The following is a 17,594-nucleotide window of genomic DNA, read 5'->3' as shown; positions in this document are numbered from 1 at the left end:
GCAAAGCTTGACATATTTCAGCAGTTCACCAGTCTAGCATTTTCTCACCATTAACACTGCTGTGAAGCTTGTGGGAAAGCGACAAAATGTCAGCTTTCTAATTTAAGCCAAACTGGCCCAGCATTACAGAAGCTGTAATGTTGCTGGGAATAGTATAGTTTGAAATTCTGAAAAACTTAACTCTACTCGAAAATGGTTTCGCTAAGTAAACCTTTCTTTAGGATGTTAAATTTAAGTCCTCACAAACTCTATCCCAAAACAGGTAGTGGTACATAAAAAACTTCCCCATTAGAAAAAAAAATGAGTCTGAATGGTTAATAAAGTCACTAATGATGTTTCCCAAAAAATTCTAAATCCTGACACATTTGAGAAAAGCACTTGTTTATTTGAAATCCCCTTCTCGAGGAAAGAAGATGTCACAACATTATCTCATTTTTTATGGTCATGTGATAAAGAATACATGCAAATACTGCGACAAAAGACATCAAATAACTGTCTAGAAGTAAAGTATTCAGACCATACCTTCCCTTTTCCATGTGGAATTCCTAAAGGACAGTGTTTTACTGCACCCAACAAAGCAGCAACAGCAAAACTGTAGCCAGTTACTGCTTCCGGGGAAGACTTCAATGCACTCAGACGTTCAATGCAACGATCCAAGAGTAGGGACACATAGGAGGGCAATGCTACTGCAATACAGCGTAAACACCATGCTGCTGTTAGTCTAACTGAAATGCTGGGATGAAGGATGACAGAAATTACTGCTTCCAGAACTCCTGAAAAATACAATGCATAAACACGTTTAAGAAGTTGGCAAGCAGGTGGTGCCTAAGATGATGTTAACCAGCAAAAAACACATACAGGAAACTGGTGAACAAGCTAGCATCTAATTTCTGTACTTTTCTTTTAAAAGTACTATCAATTTTTATTATGAACTACTTTTTTTTTTTTTTTAAGTATTGTAGCATTTAAATTTGATGACAAGTTACCCCAAATGAAAAGAGGATGAAGAAAAACACCAAAACCTAAAATATGATGTCATTGTTCATCAACATGAATATAAAATGTCTGTAAGTATTCTCAAGCAATCAGATATCCAAGCAGTGAAAACAGATGTCCACACGAACCTACCCAGAAAATAAAACAAACAAAATAAAACAAAAAAACACTCTCAGTGCAGCTAAAATAAAACAATTAAGGTAGATGAAGACACTCAGCTTGATCTAAATAGTGCAGTGTAAATACAACCCTTAATGAAGTTTATTTTGATACTGATCTTTTTTTTTTTTCTTTTTTTTTCTTTTTTTTTTTTTTTAATTTTATTTAGTGTACTATCACAGGCAGAAGATGATATAATTCTCTTAAGGTAATGCCTGAAGATTTCATATGGCATGCAGTAAGTCAACTTGCCCTTTCTTTTTCGCTTAGTAGAAGAAAGCAAAAAAGGACAGAATTAAGGAGGTCCCATTAAGGAGTCTGCATGCCAGAAGAAAGGTTGATATAGCCAATGCCACAAGAAGGATCCCAACAGATTGTTAAGAATTAACAGTCTAGCCATAAGCAATCAGAGAAGATCAGCGAACAAGGGAATATATTTTGTACTCTGGTACATGAATAATTCAGGGCATATACCTGTACTGGAATCTTGTAGTAACGGTGCTGCTGTAGTTCCTAAACCATGGATGAGACTTCCAAGTTCCTGAAGTGCGCACACAAGTACATGCTGACTTGCTGTTACATCTGCGTTCGTAATTCGTGTCTCCAAGTTACTGTCACTTATTGCAGCATCTGATAACAATACATGAAGAACCCCATGAAATTGCTACCACAAATGAAACAAAGAGATAGGATAACGGAATTTGATATGGTAATTTGTCTGTATTACTAATTGAGCTTCTATCATTAGCATTTTTATCACTGACCAACCTGGTTTTATACAGGTTTACTTTCACTGAGACCAATACATTTCTATTACTCAAATGGGTAGTGTAACACATCTGTGAGGGCAGCGGGGTAGACAAAATGGAAACAAAAAAAATTGCTGATTTGAACATGATTTGCAACAGCACACTATTCTCAGCCTTCCTGAAGATAACTTGAAAAGGTCATGGTTTGACAAGGAATGGATATAACCTGACAGATTTTACTATATAGTATGAAAAAGTAACAGGAAGAAAAGACAGAAAGAGCACGAGTGAACATGTAAAGATGTACAATGGAGGGGAGAGAGAGAGAATAATAAAGGGAAAAATAGAGAAAAATTAAATTTAAAAAATTGTTTTCTGGTGTTTATTATTTTTATATGTTCATCTGAGATATAAATGATGTCAGTTTAGACACTTAACATTTAGATATTTATCTAGGATACAATATGCAACTGTATAGCATTCTTTTTCTCTCCCCACCCCAAGGTGGATGATGGTGGGAGATCAGCAGTTTGGAAGCCTTGTACAAGACCTTAACGTGCAAAAAATCTGTTTTCTCCAGGATAAATGCTTATTTTGTCATAACAAACCATCAGTAGTGCCACCTTTACTGAACAGGAAAGCAGAATCTTGCTAGATATATTGTAACTGCCAGTTTCACTTATTTTACAATACGTTTTTTATTATATTATTACGTTTGTAATTGAGTCAAGTGATTTTGCCAGGGAAAAAGTATTTTTTTTTTAATGTTTACGCTTTCGTTTACACGCATGCACAAACACACACGAACCAATAAAAAAGTACCCCATCAAAAGCCCTCTACATTAGTATGGTAATAAGCCAGCACTATATAGTTTGTTTCTGCCGTCTGGATTAGGAAATTGGACAATCATTTAAATTAAACAAACAAACAAACAAACAAAAAAAAAAAACAAAAAAAAAAAAAAAAAAAAAACAGAAGCCCAAATGGATAATCTTGTTAGACCCATACCCACAACTTTCTTCAGTTTCCAGATGGCCTGACAAATCTCCTTGGCAGCTGCAATTTGAGCTTTTTCCCCAAGAAGGCCTCCTACTGTAGCTCGAAGGATAAACGAAACGCAGCGGCGACAGCCGATAGCATCCATCTGACTCTGAATAGCCTTAGGGTGAGACTGAGAAACAAGATCTAAAATATGGGAAAGGAAGGCAGAGAAGTTCCTTTCAAGCCATTGTCCTCCTAATGCAGAGGCAAATACCACATATGCCTGGAAAAGATTTGAAAAGAAGCCATATTTCAGAGCATTGTCATCTGGAAAACTTCTGTCAGCTATCCCACATACATCATCATTTTTATCTCTGCACATTGCCAGAAGTATAACGTCACTGAACTGAGATGACTTATACATGTCCATAAATCATGCACGTTCTCACCTGCATGTAGCTGCACATTTTTTTTTATCTGTTTATATAATTTAAATTACTCTCAAAACTGTGCTAGCAATATTGCAGCTTAGTTTGACTGTAAGTTAATTCACAGTGCTTGCCCATTTTATTTAATTCCAGGGTGTGAGAAATGGCAGTTTACTCTGCACAGGCACTTGTTATGTAAAACATTGTGTTTGGTCTCACTGAACAACAGCTTCCAGCTATTTAACATTCTGCACATGGAACACAAATTTAATGTATGAATGCATTTTAAGAACTACTATGTTACAATACTATAACCCATAACCCTGAGAGAATTTTGTTATTATAGACTTGGAATTAGGGACTATTCGCAGCCCCCAAGTACTGCTCTTCATCTCAATGAATTTTAATTGTTTGCCTTGCAATGAAGGTACCATAAAAAGAGTATGGATGTCACAACAAAGGGAAAGAATGCAGAGTCACTTCACAAATCTAATCACCACAAGACCATTTCTTTTGCCACATAATACACTCCTTTACAATTCTCTGCCATGGGCATGTGTTGGAATTTTTTAATGAATTAATGTGCTACCACCAAGAAAAGCGAGTAACATAAAATGAGAATATGCAAATGAACATACAGAAGTCCTTATAACACAGTTCACAAATACTACCCCATCAACAAACTTCTGTGTTTACCTCATACATACTTTGTCTCATGCCTAACACTAACAACTACATGATTCATGTAAAATAAAGTGAAGCACTATAGATGGAGAAACTGTACTAGATGATCCTGTTCGCATCTAGCATCTAATAGCTCTTGACAAATACTACTTAGGCTTAATAATGCACCAGTACATTACCCCTGTTTTACAGATTTGAAAACTGAAGAATTTAACACAATAGACTTGTGAAGAGTCATTCTGCCATGGCTACATCTTGAACTACATCTTGAACCTGCCTGCATATTTGAACAATACAAAGTCTTCTTACATATGTAAAAAGTCATCTTCAGTATTTTTCTTATTTTTTTTTAATTTATAACAAGCTGTAATTCACATAACAATTAATACATTTTATAAATGCAAGCATTTTCTACTTACAGGCATTGGTATACACACAATTTCAAATTTTTCTGATAGAAACATCACGCTGATCAAACTGTGATGGTAAAGTTACAGTGTAGCACCAATACTATTGTACTAACAGAAGTGCATGAAAAAAGAAGATAATCTTTTTCAAAAAAACCCACCACTGCAAGTAGTCAAAACACTGAAATCAAACACCTATTCCTGGAAAACTAATAAACCACTGTGTACGTAGAATACCCTAGGAGTCTGGCATGCATTTTCTAGGCAAATAGCTGACAATATATTATTTTTTTCCCCAGCATTTCTGTCATTCTGCCAGAAGTTAATGTTCCCACCCAGCATGAGCTGCACGTAGAAGACAATTTGCAAGCACCTTCTAGCTGCCTCAATGCTAAGTCTGGCAACTTATATCACTAATTCAAGCTAATTTACAAATGATTTTTGCACTGCAGAAGTAAAAAGGCAATTAAAAATCCCCTTACTGGCAAAGGGCACACATATCATATGCCTGTGGGGACTGTAGCATTAAAACAATCACTACTGTTCGATATGTTTATGTTCAGCATGACCTTTAGTCTTGATTCACAGGTTTAACATTTGAATATCTAGGTTTTCACATATATATGCTGTTTAAACACACATTAAGCATACATTTACTGCAAGAGGCCAAGCACATTTTATCTGGAAAAAAAAATAAAAAAAAAATTACATTGTTTTTACCAGCACGCACTGGTAAAAACTTCAGCCTTTCTCAGTTAATAAGATTCTATCCCCGGAACACAACAAACCAATCAGCAGATACTTGCTTTTTGTCACTACATTCTGCTTCCCCTACTTTTCAAGCACTTATTATTCAAAGCAAACACATTCTTTCAGAAGGGGACTAAGAATGTTTGCATAGAGAAGGAAATCATTCCAAGTTGAAATAACTTGGAATTCTCTTAACTTCCTCCTCTAATTTTTAGGCATAAGGTTTAACAGTTTAAATCTAAAAAAAAAATAAATAAATATTTAAAATACTTATTTATATCACTTAATTGAAATTTTTATCTCTTTAAGATTTAATTAGTGTTACATACTTCATTTTGAAAATTTCAAACCATTAGATAAACAATAAGCAACACCAGATTTCTTTTTCTTTCAGACCTAACTGAAGATGTAAATCCTAATTGTAAATTATATACATTTTGTCACAGAAACAAACCGGATGACATAAGAAATATATGAAAGTAAAACAGTTGTTAGAGGAACATTTGGCAATCTCATCACATTATAAATAATGTAATACAAACCTGAGTGACTCCAACTCTAACATCTCTGCTGACCGAGCTGGTCCCTTTCAACATATCACCACTGGCTCGTAGGAAGCCACTACTTCCACGCAGAAATCCAGTTCCTAAAAGCTCCATCACTTCTTCCAAAGAGATCCTGCGGAAGTTATGCTTGGTGGATGCTAAAAGAGAGATGTAAATGTTTAGAGGAACAGTTCTGTAAAGTTTACATATATTTCAGAAGGAAAACTTCAGCTCCAATCATTTTAGGAAAAAATAAAAGCACCAGTTTCCACAACCAAAGTCAAATATTATTGAAACACAATACATGCATATATAATAATTATATATTTATATATACACACACACACACACAGATGTACCTCCCTCAGTATCTACCATTAGATCTAAGCCTCCCCTGTCTGCACAGCCAATGCCTACCACCCTAAGCTCCATGAAAGCTCGAACTTTTGGATACCTTACTACTGAAGATGACTCAATTCCAGACCTCAGACAGGGCAGATTACCTTTCTGCTGTGCTTAGCCAGATATGGATATAGCAACTGGTTCTTTTAGAAACAAAAACCTTCTCACCTTAGTATAAAACAAACTCTCCAAAATAATGAGATTAATGAAGTACTTTTACAATGTTCTAGAAAAGTATTTATTTCCTATTATGTTATTTCCTGAAAGTTTATATAAAACCTATCCTGAGACTTGCGCATGCCAACTTCACACAATTACCGCACAGTATACAAACTAAGTGACCTAAATTTTTCACTACATTTTTCATTGTTTTTCAAGTATTTGGATGAGAAAAAGAATGAGAGGACTTAAGCTGCTAATATCTCAAAAACAACAACAAAAACCAGCACCAATAGGTTATCAGATACAAAACCAGAAATTTCATAACTAAGCACTTCCTCATGTCTTGCTCCCTCCTCTTCTCTCCCAGCTCACTTGAGCTCCAACCCAGCTTCAGCCTCACTTAGCTCTAACTTGTTTTAACCTAGTGCTTCCATACTAAAAATAACCAATTAAACAGTTGGGCGAGCTTCTTGTATTACTGAAGTGCTACATTACTGTTACGTAACTACATCGCTTACAGAGAGTAAAGAAAAAAAGTCTATATAGAGGTCAGAGATTTTTTTCTATTTCTAATGGTAAAATACAAGAGATAATTGTTCTCTGTAACATCATAATTCTCTCCCAAAAGATTTTTAGAAAAACACCTTTAGAAATCAAGACTTTAGAGTCTCTAATGGTTGTACACAGCCTTTAAGCCCCAAATAGGACTTAATGACAAAATTTTGTCATTTGGTGCTTACTGTATTGATGCCTTTAAAAGCAGAATCACACTCACGTGAACTCTGCATCACGTTATGTTTCACTTAGATTACAGTTCTGCATTTAGTTTTGGGCTCCTAAGACTGGACTAAAAACTTCCAGTTTGAATGACAAATATTTGAGATCTTTTCAATTTGTGCCAGGATGTTTCAGTCTGTCAGCCAAAACTGTTACAAGCTCTATTAACAGAACTGCATGGTCATTTCTGCTTCAGATCATGTTTGTAGTACTATACAATCCAGATATAGCATTGACGATTTTGGAAAAACAGCTTGAAAAGATATCCTCAACTCCTTTGTTTGACAGGCAGATACTCCCTCACATCTTAGTGGCTTTTACAGTGCTAAAATTAATCTTTCCTTTAAATTCCTGAGGTTACTGAATTCTCCACATACAATAATAATCTTGTAACAGAGGAAACTAGTTTTACCAAATATTTTTCCTTGTTGACCACTTCATGAACTGCTATTGAGTGTGTGTACATATATATATAAAAAGTAAAAAAACTATAAAAGCATAACACTACATGAGAAGAAACATTACAAAAAAAAAAAAAGACCAAAGTACAAATATGAAGAGCCAGATGAAGTTTACATTGTGATTTCACTTTAGGTTTCAGAACTTCAGAGTTTCTGATCAATTTTTTATTTATTTTATTTTGTTTACAGATGAGGAATCAGCAAACAAAGTACATACTTCACCTGGTGTCTGCTTAGATGTTAAAGCTCTAGCCAAAATTGTGCCTAAAAGTTTTGAAACTGCTAACCGTACATCATAATTGGAACCTTCAAAGGATTTAAAACACAAGGTCACAACACTATCCAGATCTGTACTCCACATAAATACTGCTTCATTCTGAAGTTCAAGAAGACACTAGACAAAAAAAAAAAAAAAAAAAAGGAAATAAAAATGCTTAACATTTTGATGTGGAAAAGCACTCAGTACAGATTTTAGCTTGCAAGACAAGAGTTCTCCCTAAAATAAGCACGGTACTTCACATTAACAAATACTTGATTTTTTTTTTCTGCCAAGACAATGTCAAAGAAATATAGACATACAAACGAAGCATTTACTGCTCTGTTTGTCATCCACTAAAACATAATTTTATTTAGGGAGCATACTAAATAGGGAGTTATTAGCACACTTTACCTTTGCAGCAGCACAGCGGACTGCCATAGATCGATCTGTCAAACATGATCGGGCAGCTTTGTAAATATCTCTATGACAGGGGATGGCAGCAGCTCCTAAACCCTTCAATATATTTTGTAAACTAAGCATTATTTCATAACGACCTTGAGACTGAAAAATTAAAAAGAAGAAATGTTAGATTTCTGTAATCCTGTGCTTCTTGGAAATTAAAAAATGGTCATCACTGATATAGGTAAACAATGGTCTGAGTCCTTTTTATTTATTTATTTATTTCTTACTGTTAGAGATCTGTTCAGGCTGAGATGAGTTAAAGAGCAAACTTGTTCTATAGCACTATAACCAAGTGAACATAAAAGTTCTACATTCTGTGGAAAAATACAGGCAGTTTAATACTTGAAATATGAAGTACAAGCTGGAGCAAAAACATTCTCATTAGTAAAGGCAACTAAATTTTCTAGATTATCAAGTTCTTTCATGAAAGCAGAATGAGAATAACTACACACTATCATTTTATGGTCATAATCCATTAGTAACTCTTCAGAATTTAGACTTTCATTTTTATACTATAACTTTCCACATTTCTTTCCATTTCATACATTGGTATCATGCAATTTCTCATACTCATTGGTCCATCTACCAACAGCAAACATCCCATTATTTTTCCATTCATTTTTAAACATGCCATTCCAATACCTCTGCATTCTTCATTGCTTTAAGCACATTCCCAACGGTGTCAGTAAAACTGTTTCCCAAAATTCTTCCCAATTTTTTGTATAAATAGCCCAAGCATACCACCGCAGCACTAAAACAAAAGCAAATCCAAAAACGCGTGAAAATGGATGCAACAACAGATGAACGGGATTAAGAAGACTAACGTAATCAATGGGCAAATAACAAAATAACTAAATACAATGTTCCAAAAGTGTAAGCAGATTATCAAAAGGAAAAAAAAAGAAGTGGTCTGAGTGGGGCGCACATTCACACTCCAGGAGAACTGAACATACAGGGGCTAAGAAGATAACTTGAATAACAAATTATGGTAATACAAACCTCCAATAAATTTTACAATTGACATACATTTTTCATATACGCCTTTAAGCCTTACAAGTGAATTTCTAACAAAGAATGCCCTGCATCCTGCAGTCTATGTCACTGCGCTACAACAGATACTGACAGAAGTAGACATGGATTGGTTTATTTACAACATGATGGTCAGGAGTAGACTGCAAACGGTCTAATACTTAAAATTCTGGCATATGTGTATAACAACACATAATGAGGAAACAGAAGTCTAAGCCCATGTTCTTTTCACTATATACGGGTGCTGAGCTTAGTTTCCAGGTGAAATACTTGACAACTGGAGTCTGCGTGCTCTGTGTGCTTATTGGAGTTTCCTTTAGCAGAAGCAAAAAGTGCTAAATTTTGAGGAAAAAAAGGAAATAGAAAGAGTTGCTTAATTAAAGAATGCTTTCCTTTAAATGATTAAGGCACACAGTTTGGTTTTGTACTGATGTATTTATAACTAAACAATTTTACGATGAATACAAGGAAAAAATAAATGGTATCTTTACTCAGCTTTCTGCTCTTTGGTCAGACTTCCTAAATATGCAGTGACACTGCAGAGGATCACCTTCAGGAAAACTGTATTCTCCTGATGCCCCAATTGAATTCGAGTGTTACATAAGCAGTTTTAAAATCCCATACTGAACACATTCTTAATTAGGAAAATGAATTGAATATTAACTGTAACTCCTTAAAACAACAAAGCACAGTAAGAAAAATAGAATATTTAATAAACACAGATAAAAAGAAATATCCCCAGGACTACCTGACTACATCATGGAATGACCTGGAAACACTCTCATGTGGTTGGTAGTACCACCATCTACTGATGGTAGGATCCATCTGCGTTAAATAGTAATGTTTGGCAACAACTTGGCAATGTTTGTTGACAAGTATCATCTAGTCAACTAAAGATGAGAATCAACCTATTTCTGTACATCAATATTTAACTTGCTATGAAAGCTGGAAGCATGGAATTTAGAAAGCTCTTCTGACTGCCTCGTAGAATCGTAACTCTAGTTGTCTGATTTTTTTTTTTTTTCCACAAATGTTTCTAGCAACTATGAAAGTTTTCTAACCAACCAAATGCTTTTAAAATACTGACAATTTAAAGAAACCCTAGTGGATATTTTTAAAACTTTGTAATTTAAAGTAAAATAGTAAGCTGTAGTCATATTAAATGACCTATTTGTCTGACCTGATGCAGAACTGACATCACACTCTGCTTTACATGAGCACCACATTCTTTTAAACATGCCTGCCTAAAATATTTCTATCTTCCACCCATATTAAAGAAGAAAAATGATAAATTATGAGAGGAAAAGAAAATCACTAGAAAATCTACTTAAAGGAATCTCCAGGTGAATCAACATACACTAACAAAGACTGCTACCAGACAACATGGGAATGTATGCTAAATGACAAGGACAGATGGCAAGCAAAGACACAACTTTAATCAAGATTAAAAAATAATAAAATAAAATAAAATAAAAAATAAAAGTCTTCCCTCACTGAACTCCAAGTAGTCCCTTTACTTACAGCACAAGATGAAAGCTTTTATTCAATAGAGTTCTGCAGTTTCAATTATTTTTCTGTAGCTTTTTGTCTCACTGCTACTACTATAAGAAATCTTTTTCATGCCCATTTTAAAGTAAGTCATGTTTTACCAGTGCTTTTTTCTCCACATTCACTCTCCTCACCAATCATGTCCATCAGGATTCTGAACACTGCCTCTTCTCTCTTTCTCTCCTAGCTACTTTTCTGCGTTCTGTCTCTGGTTCTCCCTTGTTTCTGTCTTTGTCATTTCTGCCTTGCTGCCACCTTTAACTTAAATTTACTTGACTACAATCAAAGATACATAATATTTCACACATGAAGGCTAATCATAATATTTCTGTACCTTAAGGTTTGCTTTCACATCCTGCAAGAGCAGTTCATGTTGCCTCTGTTCTGTTGGCTTAACTTTATACATTTAGAAACACCTGAAATGTTTGTAAATAGCTAACTACATCCAATTTAACTTTGATTAAGAAATTTGCTCAATAACTGTATTTTGTACCTGGAGTTGTATTCATCTGCTTTATTGCTCTTCTCAGCCTTCTTCTTGTTTTTAGAACACCTGCCCACTCACACTCTGTTATCCATTGCTGCTATTCTCTCTGGCCTGATTTTCAATTGTCTGGATGGAGATCACCAACTGTCTTCTATCCTTTTCGTTCCTGCTGCACATATACAACATTTAATACTACCACATCTTTTCTTTCATTATCTATCCTGTGGCAGTGAACTCAGATTTATCATGTCAGGTAAATTCTTTTCTTTTATTAATGTTAAAATAAGCTATGTATTAAAAGCTTTCTTCATCTCTTTTGTAAAAAGCAGCGTTTATCTGACTTGCTGTAAAGCATGGTTTCCTCCATATAGCAACATGTATTGCAAGCTGTCTGTCTCCTCACTCAACAAAACCATAAACCATCCTTACTTTACCTTATTACCTTAAAGCATGCTGTGGTCATTTATAGTTTTAAATAACAGCACATGTATACAGATTTAGCATGTCTACATTCCTAAATAAATTAATTCAGCTTAGCTTTCAAATCACTCAAGGTGTTTCCTTCCAGTGGATGCAGTAAATACTAAACATCTCGGTAGGTCAAATTTTGCTCTAACATATTCAGTCTATGCTGAGTCCTATCAGCCACCAAATTACCATTTTGTTCAATGCTTCAAAAGTAATGTGATTTGAATGAGTTTTGATGTGATTGATTTTTACACTGTATTTATGCAAATCATGAAAATAAACTTTTAAATAAGGATGAAAAATCCATTTTTCATTAAACTCTTATGAGTTTATGAACTCACAGGTGATTTATGTTATAAAGTACTGACCTGAGTTTATTCATAACATGCAGTTGCACTTAACCAGAACTTTCCAGTGAAGACACATACAGGGATAAATAAAACGCTACACAAATACTTAACCATTCACAACTTTGTCCTGAAGACAGTGTATATTAAATGACCAATTATTACAATGCTTAGTAATTTTAATTTGCTTTCACGTTTCAGATGAAGTCAGTTCCTCTTTGTAGTACTCAGCCTTAAGTTCAGAGACTTCTAGAGGAAAAAAAATTTACCTGGGTACACCCACAATAATGATTTTTAATCAGGGAGCCTCCCAAATTCTGTGTGTCATACAGTAAAATGCCTGTAGCGACCAACTGGAAGAAATGAGGGAGCACACACTCCCCTAACACTCCTCTCTCATCATGTACATCTATCTCTGTTGTTATTGTTTGGGGTTAAAAGAAAAATACTTACAGTTTTGTAGGCAGATAACTTGGTGAATCATCTTTACTCCGAATGAGTTCATTGCATTTTTCAATTGTTTGGTAAACAGAGAAAGTGTCTCCAGTGCTATAAAGTACAGCTAAATTTTTGGCAACTAGTCGCCTAGTAGGAGGTCCTGGTGCATTGTTTAATAAAGAAGTCAATTGTTCAACCAGCTTCTTCTGGTTTTCCCTAATATCAGCCTGGAAATAAAATCAGCAACCAGTTAACTTTAAGTTAAATGTAAAGGTTAAGAGATTAATTAATGCAAATTCTCTTTACTTTTCGATTATTACTATTCTAATACTATGACATTCTTGGTTAAAAATTAACATTTCTTTGCACCTTTCTACATAGCTTTTCTTAGAAAAGCTATCTCAAAAATAAGAATATTTGTCGGAACACAATTTTCTAGTAGCATTTCAAGGGCATTTTCCCTATGGCAATTGGAATCATTGCTAAATTTTGCTAAAATAAAATTGCCATTTTTTGCTTCTTTTATGTTTTCTTTTAAAGGAAAACAACACAAGGTAATTCAAGGTAATTAAAGTAATAAAGAACTTTACCAGAGTTTCAAGAAGTTGAGCATTATTTCTTAAAATAATCAAGTACTTTAGTCTTAGCTCAACTTTTTTTTCCAAATTCCCCTTAAAAATAGATGGAGGCTGACAATGTATTCTATTTAAATTATTTGTGTTAAAATATCTAGCTCTTAAATAACATTATCTATATTGTTTTACTCTTACCTACTCACATACCCTACTTAATATACACAACACAATGAAACAAACAATTGAAGAGCTGGCTTGACCTCATATGATTTGATTAGGAAAAGAAAAACAAAGGGAAAGATGTTAAATTCCTGCTTGCTAGAGAGATATCAAATAATTGTGCCACTGTAGATGGAAGTATGACTGTTCTTACTCATCACAGTGTTGCAAAACCTTGCATTAATAACCCAAGTTTTTTGTATGGTTGGTTTTTATTTTAAAAAGAACACTTATTTCCCAAATTTGTTTTGTTGCACAAATCTCTCACTTGAAGGCTTGAGGAAGCTGCTGCTATCACTGAATGTACTTTCATTATGTGTAAGTAAAAGATATCAAGCAAAGGAAATGGAATACTTCTGTTTGATTTTTGAAAGAAAATAAGGAACAAGCAGAGAAAAATAGCTCTATAACACGCTCTTCTTCTCAAGTGTCATTATACTTACTCTGCTAGTCACTGGTAAAAGTTTTTCCAAAAACCGTAACCATTCAAAAATGAACTCCGATTTTTGATATTCACCAAGCTGGTTATACTCTTCTTCATTGAGTAGTAAGCTGTGAGCTAACTCCATTCCTTGAAATTTTCCTCAAATCTCTCCTCAAAAACCACAGAATAAAAACACAACAATAAACTACCAGAACTGGCTTAATCACTCAGGTTTTCTTCTCCATTAACAGCTGATGTCAGAAGTTTGAACACCTAAACAGGAAAATGTTTTTAGATATCAGCAATTATATAATCAAAAACTATTTTTGAAAGGAAAAATTAATATTTCAAATAACACATCAGAGGGGTTCTTACTGAACTACTATTTTTAATTCACTGTGCTTTGGATTAAGTGAGGTTTTCTAGCATATGCTCAAGCATATACTTGAAAATAATGATCAGCTGGCCCCAAACACAAAGAATTTTATTATCTCAAATAAGTGCAGCAGTGGGAGCAACCCACACCTAAGAACATGTTAATTATGTCCACAAATACCAATGTTAGCATCATATTCAAAGACTTTATCTATTCGCAATGCCAAGCAAGGTATAAAGAAAAAAAAACACTGTAGTACTCCCCCCCTTTTCTTTTTAAGAAAGTGAAAAATTGATATTTCAAGAACAAATCCCATTGAAGTTGCTAGATTTTTTACTTATCTCAGACTATTTTAGTAATTCCTGCATTGCGGGTAGTAACAGCTAGAAGCAAATCAAGATGAAAAATACTTTAATGATACCTTTCTCCTCTCCCCCATCTAAATGCCACGTAGCCTCAAACTACAAAATACAGTATTCTGTAGGCTTTGTAAACAAAAATAGCCAAGGAGATTCTGTTAAAATGTTAACCATATTGTAAAATCCCAAACAAATTATCCTTTCCAGAGGTCACTGAGACTGCTGAACACACATTTTTCCCTATGCATTAACAATATTATAGTGTAAAATGATCTATCAAACAGTCAGTGGGCAATACAAAGCAGCGCTAAATAATTCAGTACCCAGGTTTACATCACAGACACTGCAGAAGGTTATCTTTACTACCTTCTACACATTTGTATACAAAATTCGCTCACAAAGGAAACTAGCACATCTATTTTCCTGCAATGAACTTGGATTTTTAATTTGCCTGAAATAACAGGCAACATGCTATAAAACAAGTACAGATAAATGTACATAATCTGTAGGATTATGTATTCACTGAACATTTGAGCAGAGTTTCCCGACTGCTCAGCACAGGAATCACAAGTGCAGGTCACACAGCATCCTCTTTCCTCATCCACTACCTAGCACACCTCTAAATCAAACTACTACACCAATAACTGTTTCAACATGCGTGCAGAAATGAAAACTACAATTCAGCTTTCTTCCCCCAGCTGAAAAGATCATGGATCGTTGTCAGACACTGGCCCTTGACTTACCTAGCAGATAATTCCTTCTCATTGTAAAAAAAAGGTTCTCCGTTAAAGGATGTCAAGAACTCCTTCCTAGAAAAGGAAACAAAAGATCAGCTTTGAAAAGCACATGAGATATAAGCGTCTGTTCTACAGGAAACAACAATTCCAAGACTTGCATACTGACAATTTTTATTTAATGGCTCACCAAAAGACGCCGAAATGGAGCTCCACAAATATTAACTCATCATATTTTACATCTGAAGTTGGCAGACCTACTATATCACCATAGAATTTGATTAAGTTCACTACTGAAACCACCTATTTCTGTTTTGCTAACTAATTTGAAAACACACAAAAAAGTAAGTTCATAGTAGAAAATATTTGTGGTGTCATGCTCAAAGATAACATTTCTTTTTAAACCTTATCTAACTTGAATTTAGTCTGGCAGGACACAAAACAGAGGTTGCATGCTATTTTAAAAGTAATTACTTATCAATCAGTCTTGAAAATTGAAAACAATTTCAAATTACTTGGAAATTCACATGTGACTTAAACTTCATTCCTATAAGTCTTTATTTCTAGTATTTATAAAGGCCAAAGATTTCCCATTCATTATTTCCATCTTCAGTGGTAGTTAGGGAACAGCTGGTGCTGTATGGCTAAAGCACAAATTCAATGATCGCTAACATTATCAGTGTTTACTTCTTTCTCCGTACAACAGTTTACCCTCGTTAGATATTGCACAGCGAAGTTAACAGCTAAACAAGCCCACAAAGGAAAGTAGCTGCAGGTTTGCAGCACTGCTCAGAGCTGTCCTAACCACCCATCCAGTGTGGCAAGGCCAGACCACACCAGGCTGTAACATCAGGAGGGCAGGCAGCAGACCAAAGGACTAGGGTCTTGTTACAGAAAGACCTCTTAAGGCACCTTTCACCTGGGACAAGCCTATATTCTGTCAACTCTCCCGCTCACAACTCATGCTGTCAACTTACAGGAAGTATTCTGTTAATAGCAGTCAAAGATAGAAGTTTGTATTGTTCTGCTGAACTTACTCTGAATTTTATTTTTTTTTTTGTTAGGATTTGCATAATCTAAATTATGGAAAAATGTTGTAGTGTAGTTGCCGATCCTTGTAATGAATGCCTGCTAACATAGCTAGAAATGCTCTCATTTCTCAAAGGAAAGACTGTTATCACTTCTGAATTACAGAGGCTGATTGTTCATTATGCAAGACTTGGTTTTGCAGAAGCTGAGCTCTGCCAGTGCAGCAGATGATCGCAGACCTGACTTCTCCCATTGTGGCCAACAAGCAAACTTGGCTTCCACAAAGCTAGGCACAAAACTGTGTACTCCCCACTCCCTTCAAAAAAGCCCATCTTAAACCTACTGAAACACCCATTAGAGAATGGTAAGCCTGCACACCAGCCTCAAAAGGAATAGCAACACCACCACCAAAAGGAAACAGCCATACAGCCTTCTGAGAACCCAGGTGAGAAGGAAGGCAATCACATTTCTCCCACAAAACAGCGGTTTTGCAATCACACTGGAGGACAGTGCAGAAAGCATGGTTCTTACGGGACTATGCAAAACAGAAAATAAGCACAGAATGTGGAGAAAAGCTGGGATTAATTCACACTAAATATAACCTTGTTATGCACACAAGATGTTACTAGGCGATACCTAAGTGCAGAAGGAAACCTCACACCTCAATGCGTACACCCAACACGGGTGCAACTCTGCTCTGACTAGAAGAAAGGTGAAGCCGTGGGGTGGGCCAGGCCACAACGAGGAACGACCGAGTGCTGCACCAGCCAGGGCTGGCGCTCCTTCCTTGAACATCCTCACACACCAGTGAACTGAGGCAAATACAATTTATGAATGTGAAGATGCAGCCACAGTCACACGAAACCTGTTTTAAAATGCTGAGTTATTTGATAGTCCCTTGGCATTCTTCTTTCCCCCTGACGTTATGATTTTGATCTTTCTCAATCTGAAACAGAAATCTGAAAAAAATAAATGTGAAGTTTCATTGAATAAAATGCCATGCCATCAACAAAAATTAAAAGAGACCTAAATGGATGATAAAACAAAAACATGGATCTCCATTTCCCAGCTGGTATGATATGCAATACTTTTTTTATTTAGATTAAAAAAAAAAAAAAAAAAAAAAAAAAAAAAAAAAAGTAGTAAGATTCACTTTCCCACCAGTGCTACAAGAGCAAATCAAATAAACATCCCAATTTCCCCCGCCATGAACTAGGTTCATTTTATTTCATGCATTAACTATGCTACAAAACTGTCACAAAGATGAACTGGACAAAGCAGAAGTTGCTCCTACTCAGTACTGATTTATTTTTTTTCATTTGCTAACTAGCAATTTGG

At 35.1% G+C, this 17,594-nt stretch overlaps 1 protein-coding gene across 12 annotated transcripts in view; it reads right to left on the bottom strand.

Annotated features, from left to right (window-relative positions):
* HEATR5A (HEAT repeat containing 5A) overlaps positions 1-17,594 on the bottom strand; it is a 62,733-nt gene that overhangs the window by 38,451 nt on the left and 6,688 nt on the right. For 8 of the 12 annotated variants that reach the window (XM_084521196.1, XM_084521203.1, XM_084521202.1 and 5 more), the window contains exons 2-11: positions 15,237-15,302; positions 13,778-14,031; positions 12,556-12,767; positions 8,866-8,974; positions 8,173-8,322; positions 7,725-7,896; positions 5,698-5,858; positions 2,914-3,169; positions 1,630-1,785; positions 523-773 (exon numbers count right to left, since the gene is read on the bottom strand). In XM_084521196.1, the coding sequence (XP_084377322.1) occupies positions 523-773; positions 1,630-1,785; positions 2,914-3,169; positions 5,698-5,858; positions 7,725-7,896; positions 8,173-8,322; positions 8,866-8,974; positions 12,556-12,767; positions 13,778-13,903 (1,593 nt within the window). In that variant the 5' untranslated portion in view covers positions 13,904-14,031; positions 15,237-15,302. Of the gene's footprint in view, positions 1-522; positions 774-1,629; positions 1,786-2,913; positions 3,170-5,697; positions 5,859-7,719; positions 7,897-8,172; positions 8,323-8,865; positions 8,975-11,293; positions 11,457-12,555; positions 12,768-13,777; positions 14,032-15,236; positions 15,303-17,594 lie in introns of those variants that run through there. The other 4 variants (XM_084521207.1, XM_084521197.1, XM_084521198.1 and 1 more) reach the window with 4 other exon arrangements.

Source organism: Aythya ferina (genome assembly GCF_964211825.1).
Source record: "Aythya ferina genome assembly, chromosome: 5".
Classification (NCBI taxonomy): Eukaryota; Metazoa; Chordata; class Aves; order Anseriformes; family Anatidae; genus Aythya; species Aythya ferina.
Note: the sequence above shows the minus strand (reverse complement) of the source record. Positions and strands in the feature narration are given on the sequence as shown.